Genomic DNA, 12,693 nt, shown 5'->3' on the forward strand with positions numbered 1-12,693 from the left:
GTCTCACTGAAGGATTTTCCTCAGAAAGACCTGTGTGCTGCTGAGAGTTTCCTGGGGGGCTGCAGATCCTGCCACCCTAGGTCTCTCTGTGCTTCTCTGCACCCCACCTTCTCCACTCCGTTCCCCACACACATTACTCACAGTTTGTGACGGAATCAAACCCCTGTTTCTTCTCTCCACTCTTCTTAAAATATACAGAGCCGCAGTCTAGTTTTCTTAAAAGCTGCCAACTCGCCAATCAGATAAGTCAAACTATTTCTGTGCCGGTGAGAAAGAACCAGAAAAAGACCCAAAGGGAAAAAATACTGTATTTGCAATACAGTAAGTCCCCTACATAGGAACCTTCAAGTTGCAAACTTCCAAAGATGCAAACGTGCCCAGAGAAAGGATGAAAAGAGACAAGAGGAAGAAGTAACTGAAGAACCAAAGAGATTCATGACACAGGAAATGGCAGGGGATTTTCTTGACTTGAGGAGGCACTGTTAGTTTTTTCAGACACAGGACCCGAACCTAGAATGGTACACAAAGTTTGCGGCAGCTGTTCAAAAGGCAATCCAGTGCTCCCGTGTCATCTATGATGAGAAGAAAAGAGTCTACTACCCAGACATCAGTGGATCATTTTTTCAAGAGGGTAGTTAGAATTGAATCCAGCAAGGAACCAGAATCTGTGCCATCAAAGTCAGGCATGAGTGACATGGCAGCTTGCCCTCTGTCTCCTATTGCTGACAATCCTTCAGCTCTACCATCTCCCACCTCCTCTCCCTCCTCCAGTCAGTAACTCTTCCTGCCTGTTCACGCGATGCCAGCCCCTGGATGCCAGTAGTTGTACTACACTGCTGTACTTTTCAAGGTACTGTACTGTCTCAATCCTGGCTCCACTGCCCTGGACAAGTTCTTGTCACTGCTCCCAACCTCAGTTTTCTCACCTTAAAAATGGGGTTCTTGGCAATATCCTCTTTGAAGGTATTTATGGGAATTAAGTGAGATAAGAACTGTTTTATTGTTACAAGATGTAGCTGAGTTCTTTACTCCATTAATAAACATCCTACACATGAAGACACACTAGTAGTGTGTTTCTGCGATTCAATGTCAGACTCTTGCCATATAATCTGTTTCATATAATTATTTACGTTTTTAAAATAGCCCTCATTTCTTTAAAATTAGACACTTCCACGGTTAAATCTTCTAAAATATACCAAGTGTGTCCCTGCTAGCTGAGCTACTCACTATTAAATACTACTTACCTTCTTTTCAGAATGGCCTGGTGGTCCTTAACATAAACCATAGTGTTCCTGTGAAGGGGGCAGGGACCGATATTTTTAACTTTCTATGTGCTGAGTGAGACATCACACTATCCCATTAATGATTAATTGTCTAATGTATCACTCAACAACTTTGCAGATTGCTTCAGTTCATAGACGAGAAAAGTGAGGCTCAGAGAAGTTAAGTAAATACTGATGGCTATCAGCTAGAAGGCAATAAAGACTCAAACCCAGATGGAGTCCCAAAGCCTTAGCTCCTCGGTACCCCACGGTGAGGTCACATCCTCCACTTAAGGATGGAGCAAAGATGTTTTTAGTTGTATAACAAATGCTACTTTGTTCTTGTATCTGAGCTCTATAGTTTGTCTGGATTTCTACCTTTGCTGTTCAGTCGTTTAGTTAGTTACTTAGTTTTTGGCTTCCTGTCTATAAGGAATTCTTGTTACTTTTTTGGTGCTTTTAAACGTGTCCTACCCCAAGAAATTAATTAAACAAACCTCTTATGCTTATGTCTAAAGGCCAGTCAACTGTAAGTGAGCCTCTGAGAAGTTCTCCCATAAGTGAGGTGGGATGACCTAGAGACTCATTCTTCAGTTACCTGGCCGGTCTTTGGCTTCCTTTCAGCTCCCCAGCTGCATTTCAGATAATTGAAGTTGTTTTATTTATGAACTCTGAACACAGCGGATACTATTATCCAACATGGACTTATATCTATTACAAAACAAAATGTTACATGGTTACAGTAATCACTGCCAGCTTCTACTAAATGCCTTCTCTGCCCCACTGTTATTTTATAGACATTGTCTCTCTAAAACTCTGGAATGTAGGTGTTCTTGTCTCCATTTTACAGATGAGGAAACTGAGACTCAAAATGTCCACACCTGGCCAAAGACATTCTGTGAATAGTTCACTTCACATCAACATGGACATGTTGAGCATGGAAGTCTGATTAAAGATATATAAGCAATATCTAACTTAAGAGAATTAGGAACAGTTTCCCACTGTGTCAAACAGGCAGCTCTAATAAAGATGCCTGGAGTGGTTCAGCCTGGGAGGCAGTGGGCAGAGCACCTGCATCGCACACCTCCAGGGGGCAGCCTTGAGTTGTGTTCAATCCAGAGGGTACTCCCAACAGCACACACATTGTACAGACAGTTGGAATGGTGCCCTGGGATTACAGCAGAGATGAGGACTCTCAGGTAAACAGCAATGAAAAGCACCACGGGAAAGATCAGACATGAGACAGGAGAAGGACAGGGTGTTGCCTGGGACTAGGATTTAAAACAAGGTTGACATGTTCTCAAGCTCCCTGCCTTTCTCTCTGCAGGGCGAGGAGAGCTTAATGCTGCATATCACATACCATTCTTTTTGGCTGAGATGGGTAGACTGCATTTAACTAACCAGTGTCAAAATCCAGGTCGAGTTTTTAATTGCCTAATAAAGTGAATTCTCCACAAACTCCACACTGTCTGGAAGCCTCAAACAAAGGTGATCCAAATAAGTCACAGGCCTTTGTCCAGCAGTCCTTTTTTCCTAAGACTCTTTCTCAGACATTAGCCCATGAATTGGGACAGCGCGCCAGAAGGGGCCAGCAAGCCAGGAACTCTTCCCAGGCCACAAAGGCTCCGCGGATCTGAGAGGCCTCATAAGGACCAGCCAAGACTGAAACGCAGGTCTGGCTGTATTTGATCACCGTCCCGGATGGTGGCGGGGCAGGCATTATGTCACATCTGGGAGTTTTTCAGCGCACACGTGGGGTAAATCTCAACCACAACCTCTGTATGTGGTAGCTTCAGATGGAAAGAGAAACTAGTTAGAAAAATGTGATTCTTGCGCAGGGAAGTCGGAGCATAGAAGAGTTCAGAAGTGGGCGGGTGTCTGTGTTAAAAAAAAAAAAAAAGGGGGGTGGAAACCCCACCAGCCAAGTCTGCAGAAAAAACTAAATGAAGTCTGCCTATCTCGGGGCCGGAGCCCCTCCCCTCGGGCCGCGCCGAGGAGTGTGACACAGGTGCCGCTTCCTCCCGGCTGCTGAGGGTCAACCACCGTCCCCCGGGCCGCGCCCCGCACTGGTCGGCGATGAGCAGCCCCCAGGTCACACCGCCGCCCCCGCCCCGCCAAGGTGAGTACTCGCCCGGGGACGGGTCCGCGGGGGCCGAGCCGGGGAGGGGGGAGCCAAGAAGCCCCGGGGTTCCGGCCGCGCCCGGCCTCCTGGGGGACTAGGGGCCCGCCCGGCCGCGTCCCCGGGCATCGCGGGGCCCCGGACATCACAGCGCCCCGGGCATCGCGGAGTCCCGGTCCGGACCCCCGAGCCTGGTGCGCGGGTTCCGCGCGCCCTGGGCCTGGAGAGGCCACCACCGACCCCGCGGCCATCCGCTGGCTTTCTGTTTCTTTGTGTGCTGTTGGGGATGTGCCTGTGGCCAGAACTTTTCCCCTAAGAGAATAAAGGGAGAGAGACAGATCGGTAAGCAGCGCAGAGAGAAAGCACAAGTTGTTTGCCGGAGCTGCCCGGGCAGGACGGTGGAGGCGCGTACGCAGAAACTCTGAGTTAACTCCGTCCGCCAACTTCCCCGACTCTCTCCCCGGGCCGGGCGGGAACCAGCCACACGCCCACGCCCATGTTGCAGGGATCCGCTCGCCGTGACCATTTGAGCGGTTGCAATTCTTTAGAGGCTGTTTTCTTTCTTTCTAAAACCAGCACATGCTTTCTTGTGGAAAGGAAATCGCCGTGAGATTCTCTGTGAATCTCAAAAGCAACGTTCCGAAACACTGCTGGGCCTCCCCCGTCACAGGGCTTTTGCAGTAAAGAAGTAAAATTTTATTTAAAAAAAAAAAAAAAGAATTATGATCTCTCCTGTTTCCACCCTGGTTAGGTCTGATCGTATGGAACTGTCAGAGAGGAGACATTCTGAGTCTATAATGTAATCACGTTACGTAATTAATATGATCATGGTATGGGTTTATACGTCTTTAAAAAAAAAAAAAAACAAGGTTGTGTGGCCTTAGGCGGCAAACTTGAGCCTGGGTGAGCGTGGCTGGGTCTGTATCTGCACGCTCTGCCCCTCTGTGTGTAAACGGCCACGTGTGTACGGGTGGCTGAGGTGCTCGGCGCCATCTGGGTGTGCACAGAGCTCCTTGTGGAGTCAGGGCCTTGCTGCCTGCATCGGGATCTCTTGTTACAAGGAGACAAGCCCACCTCTCTTAGCTACAGTTTCATCATCTGCAAAGTGGAAATAACAGGATAGTGTGTCTCTTTGGGTGGTGAGAATTAAGTGCATGTCAGTGGCTCAGCGCAGAGATGCACACGTTAAGTGCTTGATAAATGTCGGGCATCCTTATTTTCGTTTTACATCATACCGTGGATCCATGAGTTTGTGTGAGTTAGTGTTTACGCGTGTGTGTGAGGGTGAGTCAGACACTAGTGAGTGTGTGTGTGCGTGTGTGTGTGTGTGTGTGTGTGTGTCAGGACCAGGGTTAAGGGGACAAGACACTGTAATTATTCCAGTTCAGGCACCGAGGAAGTGCAGGCCTACAGCCATTCCTGTCTGGAGAGGATAGGCTTGCTCAGGGAGCCTTGCCCTGCCCCCGACCGCAGCCCCCCCCTGCCCCGTCCTCCCCCTACAGCAATTCTCCAGGATTCAAGTTTCAGACCTTGACCAATGACTGCAAATACTTCCCTTGCGGAACTGATGGGGATGCAGCACTTACTTGCATACCATTCCAGATTACCCTTAGGATTTACTTTCTGGCAGGATCTCCGCCATGGGAGAACCACGGGGCCCTATTTCGTGCTGCTGACTCAGGCAGGATGTGTCTATATCCTGTCTCAGTTTACATCACTGCCCCTCAGAACCAGACGTTAGAACAGAGAGGACCCTCTGCTCCCACCCGGCCAGGCCTCCCCTAGCCTAGCCTTTGGGCTTATGGGTTCAGCCAACTCCCATAAGCCCAAAGGCCACAGTTATTGCGGAGGAGTCCTGTGCAGAAATCCACTGCCTTGCCCTTGGAGGGAAGGGGTCAGGCTCAGCAAGGAGATGGCCAGGTCTGGCAGCTTTATATAGAATGTGCCACCTCTGGGAAAAGCAGGGAGGGTTTCGTTCAGTGCCAGATGACATTCCATCACAGCCATTGCGCAACCCCTCCAGATATCCGTGGCTTTGGGAGTCACATGGCCTCGGCACAGCCAGCAGCTGGACCTTCCAAGGGTGCCCAGAGTTGCGCAGTTATTTCTGGGAACTTGCAGTGCCCTCCGGGAAACAGGAGTGAGGGGTAAGAGGTGTTCTGTGTTTGATGGGAGCGCATCCGCCCATTCACTATGGGGAGAGAGAGAGAGGCCCTTCACTAGCACAGAGAGGCTGGCAAGTAAAGTCAGTGTGCCTCTTTGGGTGGCAGATATATAGTCCATCAAATGCCCTTTGGAGACCCCAACCAAAACACCTTTCAAAGAGTGAGCAAACACAACAGGCCCAGTAAGCACAAGGTACAGACCAAAGTTAAACAATGCGTGAAGAGTTCATAATAGAAAAGAATAACTTTCTTCCCACCTCCAGGGCAGTAACTTTATTTATTTATGAGACTCCTTCTAGAAGTATTATATGTAATACAATTAATTTTTCATTGGCAAAATGAAACACATATTCGACTTCATCTTTTTTGTTCATAAGACCATATCCTACAGATTATACCTTATCACCATATATAGACTCATCCTTCTGGGGCTGCACAGCATGGATATTATAAATGAATTGGTTATTCTATTTAACCAATTCCTCCACAAATGGACATCTGGGTTGTGTACAGTCTTTGATTTCTCTTTTTAACCACAGTGTCATGACAACCCTTGTAAGTAGGGTTTTGCATGCATGTGTTTGTATACCTTTAGGATAAATGCCCCCAGGATTTAATTTCTGGGACCAAGAGTATGTACATTTACAATGTTAGTAGATATTGAAAAATTACCCTCCAAAGGGTCACATGAATTTCTAACACTTACCGGTAGCCAATGAAAATCGTTATTTCCCCACATCCTCATTCACACTGTGTGGTTTTTATCTTGGCCAATCTGATGAGTAAACCATGTTGTCACCTTTGAGTGCGCCTCTGTAATTACACGTGTTTTTGTACCTCTGTAAGATATTGTATTTGTTTTGCTGGGAAATACCTTGTATGGCCTTTGCCCACTTCCTACCAGGTCCCTAACCAGTGAGGAAACACACCCCAGAAGTTACATGATGTGTCCTTTCTCTCATGATGAGTAAGAGAGTGGACCAGAGCCCCACACCGGGCTGTGCTGTGGAGTCAGACCAGATGTGATCTCATCCCCGACACTTACTGGCTTTGGGGAGGTGCACAGTACCTCAGAGCCTCAGTTTTCTCATCTGTAAGTGGGAAGGATAACAGCGACTTGGCAGGAGTCACGTGATGAACGAGAGACTAAGGACCTGGCACCGCGCCCAGTGATAGTGTTATTTGCGACTGTTGTTAACAGAACTGATCAAAGCAAACCTAGTCTGCAGGTGCTAGTCATCTCCAGAGTCTCCCTAGCAGAGGGCAGCTGGGTTGGCTTTGGATAATGTAAGAACAACGTCAGTACCTCTATGCCAAGGCCTGTGGTCCAACCTTGCATGGGTCACTCCTCTACAGCCTGGTCTCACAGGCATATTCTCCCCTGTTTTGCAGATGAAGCCCTGGAGGCTGGAGGATGATGACCTTCCCCAGGGCTCCCAGGTCCCGAGGGCACAGCCAGGCTGTGAACACAGGCTGTGAGACCCCAGAGCCAACAGAGGCCAAACTAAGGGGGGCGTTAGGGTGCACGTGGACCTGCTGGCCCTGTGTGCCAGGCGGGGCCTTCTGCTGCCCACATACTGTGAGAACTGTGCCCAGGAAAGCATGGCTATGGCTTTGCACAGACACTCAGAGCCCGCTAATGACTCCACAGTTTTTCAGCCAGGCCTGTGGTCTAACCTTGGCCTGTGGCTGCCCGCCATCACTCTCATCTCTGTGGTTGGGCCTGACCCACACTGGGCCACCTGCTGCCCTCTACCCTGCTTTCCACAGCTCGCTCAGGTTGACATCCCCTAGGGCCCCTCTCTGTGCCTGGATCACCCTGTCCCTCCAGCTTCACCCTCACGCCTGCCCGCTTCAGGCCCCTGGGCTCTCTGGGTACCGCCCCCTGCACACATACACCTACTGGTCAGTTAAGGCCTCCCTGGGCCCTCCTGACACTAGAAAACCACCCACTCTGGCCCTGGGGACAATTTGCAGCCCCGACAGATTTCTGAGTCTGTCGCCTTCCAGGAATTCTGACTTCCAAGAAGCTCTGTGACCCCACCTGTCCCCCCGCCACTGGGGCCTAGCTCAGAGAGGTGCTCAGCCAGCAACTTGGACACGAACATATGGCTGCACAGACAACCCAAAGGCCAACACTTCCAGGCCCATGTCCGCTCCAAAGGCCAAAGGCCCCTTTTATTTATTTATTTATTTTTAATTTAATTTTATTTTTTTTGTGGTACGCGGGCCTCTCACTGTTGTGGCCTCTCCCGTTGCGGAGCACAGGCTCCGGACGCGCAGGCTCAGCGGCCATGGCTCACGGGCCCAGCCGCTCCGCGGCATGTGGGATCTTCCCGGACCGGGGCACGAACCCGCGTCCCCTGCATCGGCAGGCGGACTCCCAACCACTGAGCAACCAGGGAAGCCCAAAGGCCCCATTTAAAAATCATCCGCTCAATAGCTCCTATTCCAGAACTTGGAGGGCAGTAGAAAATGAATTGAAATGGACAAAGAATCAAACCAAAACAGATTCTCAGAACACGCTGATGGGCCCCAGCCATCACCGCCTAGCTCTCCTTCCCGCTCAGCACTGATTGGGTATTTCATCTTCTCCCTCCTTCCCCCCTCCCCTCCCCCTCCCGCCCCCCCCATCTTTGCTTAGGGCTTCCTTCAGATCATTATGTAATCTGAACCTCTGCAGAAGCGCCACTTCCTGCCCTTAGTCATCATAAATTTTAATTTGGGTACATCCTTTCAGAACAAACATTCGTGTGCGGCATCTTAGCCAATGGCAGATACTGTCAAGGGCCAGTTCTCGCTCACCCCAGCAAGAGCCTGAGCCCAAGATGCTAGGTTCCTTCACAGACCCAGCCTCACACAGCTGCCCCCAGCCCTCCCTCCAGCCACCGGAGAGCCTGTGTTCTGCTTCCCTGCGCTCACAGACAGCCACCCACCTGCCTCGCCTGGTGATGGGTGTCAGAGCATCATTGGCTGCCCACCTGCCTGACTCTGCAGCCCTGCCCTTCCTCCTGGCCCAACTCCTTCTGCACCTCTCATTCATGGCTCTGTAGGACTGACGAATTGCTGGAGACTCAGCGTGGACTCCTCTGAGAGTGAAAAACTGCAGGGGGACCTAGTCACTGGGGGGCCCCCCCGCAATACTGTGAGATCCACCTCCTGGAGTTTGAGCAGGTGCCCACGGTAAATATCAGAGTAAAGTCTTCTTGAGTTTCCAGCAGGAAGGAGGGGACCAGTGCACCTGTTCTTAACAAAGCCTGGCCTCAGGGAAGCTAGTTAACCAGAGCCGAACCCGACGGGACACTATCAGAGCATAACTGACCTGGGGGAAGGAAAATACCCAACTCCAGCTCACTGTAGCCATCTGGGCCCACCTGCAAGGAGAGAAAAACACGGAGGAACACTTGTAAAGTTCACACTCCAGAGGGATGGGCTACAGATCTCATCCTAGGACCATAGGGTGCTTCCCCTCCCCCACACCTCGCCGCCCCGTTACACTAGGTCCTTTTATCCAGTATATGACATCTGGCTGCCAAGAAAAATTACAAGACGTACTAGAAGGCAAAACACACAGTTTGAAGAGACAGAGTCAGAACCAGAACCAGACATGGCAGAGATGTGGGAATTATTAGACTGGGAATTTAAAACAACTGGGATGAATAACTTTTTATGATGCTTTTATTATAGTCCCTGTCTTGAATCTGCCACACATCCCTTCTCTTATTGCCAAAACACTGCAGTCAGCATACTCTCTGGGGCTCAGTGGATACACCTCTGACCCCTGCCAGGTCTCTTAGGGTAGGAGGTTTGCATTTGGGGGCCCTTGGAAGGGACAAGCTCTCAGCAAGTTTACCCCATCATCTCACTGCACCCACCACACCTGATGGAGGCATTTTAGCTCCACTGTGATGGACAGACTGGCATGCCACTTGCAGGGAGCACAGCTGGGACCTCCTACCCTCCTTCTCCTTCATACAATGCCCACTTTTATGAGGGTTCACGTATGTGGCTGCCAGCTGACCCCGGGCCCCAGCACTCCCCCCTTGGACCCTGGAATGGAGAGTCGTCCTATTTTACCCATAGCTATGGGCACACGTATTCTCAGCAGTGTCTTAAGGTGAAGGGAATTGTGGTTTGTCAGATCAAAACCAGGTAAACAGTCCTGCCTGCCTGCCTTCTGCGTTGGGTTCCGGTCTGTGACCTCTGTGTTCACTAGGCAGCAAAGTCCACTGGCTATGAAAGGCCCTTTCGCTTGAGATGCTCGCCAGGCACTCTCGCTGGAACCGTACACAATACACACAGCTTTTAGCAAGGAGAGGCTTCAAGCTCAGTTCCCTCTGCTGTACTTTTTGAAGACATTTAGAACAAATACACTTGGCCTCAATTGGCTAGTGATGAGGAGGTTACAATACCAGCTTTAGAGCTCAGGATTTGGTCTTGAACGTGGACCAGCTCTGACCTGGCCATGGCCTTGAACATGGTGCCAGCCCCTTGGCGTCTCAGCTCATAGATAAAACTCCTAGTATAGTGCCTGGTCCAAGTTCACCACTGCCCCTGCCTGAGTGCTTGAGGGTGTCCTCAGTGAGTTCGGGCTCACTCCCCACTGCCCAGCTCCCTCCGCATGCCCTGCTCCTGTCCCTGTTTGCTCATTTGCCACTGAAAATAATACCAAGGACAGGAGGCACAGTCTGCCCTGGTTCTTGGGTTCCAGATGGGCAAGGCCCTCAGACCCAGCAGGGGAGCTGCCTTTGCAATAACCCTGGGATGCTGTTCCCTTCTGAGCTAAGGATGGCTGCCTCCGAGGCATCTGTTTCTTTCCTGCATTTATCAGAGTGGGCAAGGTGGTCGGAGAGCAGCAGAGAGCATGTATCCTCTCCCACCAGCTATGTGACTTTGAGCAAACCTTTTACCCTTTGCAGTTCAGTCTCCTTACCAGCCCCACCTCCTCAGCCGCACCTGAACACCAGCCCCTTAACCGTAGGGGTCTCGGCTGTCTTGGGGAAGAGTAGCCTCCTTAAAAACACTCATAGATCAGCTCGGTGCTTTGTGACCACCTAGAGGGGTGGGATAAGGAGGGTGGGAGAGAATTGCAAGAGGGAGGGGATATGGAGATATATGTATATGTATAGCTGATTCACTTTGTTATACGGCAGAAACTAATACAACATTGTAAAGCAATTATACGCCAATAAAGATGTTAAAAAAAAACATGAATGAATGGATGGATAGATGGAGGAATGGATGGATGGATGGATGGATGGAGGGACAGAGAGAGGGAGGGATGGATGGATGGAGGGAGGGAGGGATGGAGGGATGTGAAGTTCCAACCAGTGTAGACAAGCCTGGTCTACACAGACAGTGCTGTCGGTCCCATATTCACCTGCGTCCTCTCCCAATCCTTTGTAAGCCGTGCTCCCTCGGTGGCCCACAGTGGCCTCTGGCTCAGCCCACTGACCTTTCCCCACCTGGCATGCCTTGTGCACCCCAACCTGTGTGCACATGGGGCCCGGTTCCCTCCCATCTGGCCCGCAGACGCTCCATCTTTCAGTGTCTTCTCTCACCAGCGTTTTTCTCTTTCCCTTGATGCTGCCATTGGATGGCTGCAGAGCTGGGCCTCCCCTCTCTCCTGGGAGGGGCCCCTTCTCTCCCTTTCCAGCCTCTTCCCTGTGCTCGAACTCCTGCGAGGAAGCTGGCCTTCTCTCCTTTGATCGTGCCGTGGGACTGACTTGTCATTTGAATGGCCCCTCCTTCAGCTTCTGCCAAAGTTCTCATTTTAATGAATTCATTTCAGCTTTAGCTGGAAATCCCAAGCTGTCATTTTTTAAAAACTTTACAGTCTCTTTTTTTTTTTTCTTTTCTACAAATTCTGTAAAGTATCCTGACCGACTGTCTCCCTGACTCAAAGCGTAGAAAGTCGGCTGCACTCTGCTTGAAGTTATCTCATTTCACCCTCTTAGCAGCCCTACGGCAAGTATTTTTTATCTCCATTTTGCATGTGATGATACAGAAACTCAAGAGGCAACGTGCGTTGCCGACAGCCGAGACCCCTCACTCGTGCGCAGCAGGTGTTTCTAGGAGGGGCTTAGCCAGGGCCACCTCACACATCAGGCACAACACTTAGAGCTTTCAGAGAACCACAACAAAGTTTCGTTCTTTTTAAAATCAAACGGGAAAAAATGAGCTTTTAAGACTAAACCTTGCATTTGTCTTTATATCAATGCACCTCTAAAATAAAATTGTTTAATATTTGGGGGGAGAAAGAGACCAGGAAGGCAGACCACCTAGGCCACGAAGGCCATCCTGTGGCCCTGGCTCAGCCCATCCAGGCCCCGGGGCTGGGTGCCCACTGGTCCCTGCCACAGCCCAGGCCGACTCTCCCTGCCCAGCCCTGACCCTCCTCTGCGTGGCTTCCATCTCGAATCCGCAACACTTCCCCACCCCCAGCAGTGCTGCCCAGCCCAACCACGGCAAGGCCCCTGGGCTGGGCAGCTGCAGTGTCTGCCCCGTGCCTGCCTCTTTGCCTTTACCCTCAGGAGATCGGGAGAATCCAAAGGAAATGCGTGAGGATACCCAGGACTGACTCTCTCTCTCTCTCTCTCTCTCTCTCTCTCTCTCCTCTCTCTTTTCTTGGCCACGCAGCATGCAGGATCTTAGTTCCCCGACCAGGGATCGAACCTGTGCCCCCTGCAGTGGAAGCGCAGAGTCTTAACCACTGACCACCAGGGAATTCCCTATCTCTATCTCTATCTATCTCTGTCTCTATCTCTATGTCTATCTCTGTATTTCTCTTATCCTCTTGCTTTCTTAAGTGAGGAAGTTAGGCTATTCTTCGCTTCAAAGTTTAAAAGTAAGTTTCCTTTGCCCTGTTTCATTATGAAAGAAGCAGTTCCTGTTCACTGTACAATTATATATACAAGACCAAGAAGAGGGATATAGGAAGATTCTCTGTAGAGCAGAGGTGACTTTCAGGTACCCGTGGGATAGCCAGGTGACAGCTGGAAAGCAGTTCAGAAAGAGACCCAGGCAGAGATAAAGACGGAGAACCTCAGTGTACAGAGGCCACACAGCAAGGGGCTCGGGGGGAGCCACAAAGAGCCTGCTGAGGTTGCACTGCTCTCTCTGGATGGTGGATCTCAGCACAGGTGCA

General features: G+C 50.5%; 1 protein-coding gene across 1 annotated transcript in view; it reads left to right on the plus strand.

Moving 5' to 3' along the window:
• The first annotated feature begins 3,022 nt into the window (after positions 1-3,022).
• GYPC (glycophorin C (Gerbich blood group)) overlaps positions 3,023-12,693 on the plus strand; it is a 43,814-nt gene continuing 34,143 nt past the window's right edge. Inside the window, exon 1 of the mRNA XM_032637974.1 lies at positions 3,023-3,381. Coding sequence (XP_032493865.1) covers positions 3,339-3,381 — 43 coding nt within the window. The 5' untranslated portion in view covers positions 3,023-3,338. The remainder of the gene's footprint in view (positions 3,382-12,693) is intronic.

The sequence above is a fragment of the Phocoena sinus genome, chromosome 7, assembly GCF_008692025.1.
Source record: "Phocoena sinus isolate mPhoSin1 chromosome 7, mPhoSin1.pri, whole genome shotgun sequence".
NCBI lineage: Eukaryota > Metazoa > Chordata > Mammalia > Artiodactyla > Phocoenidae > Phocoena > Phocoena sinus.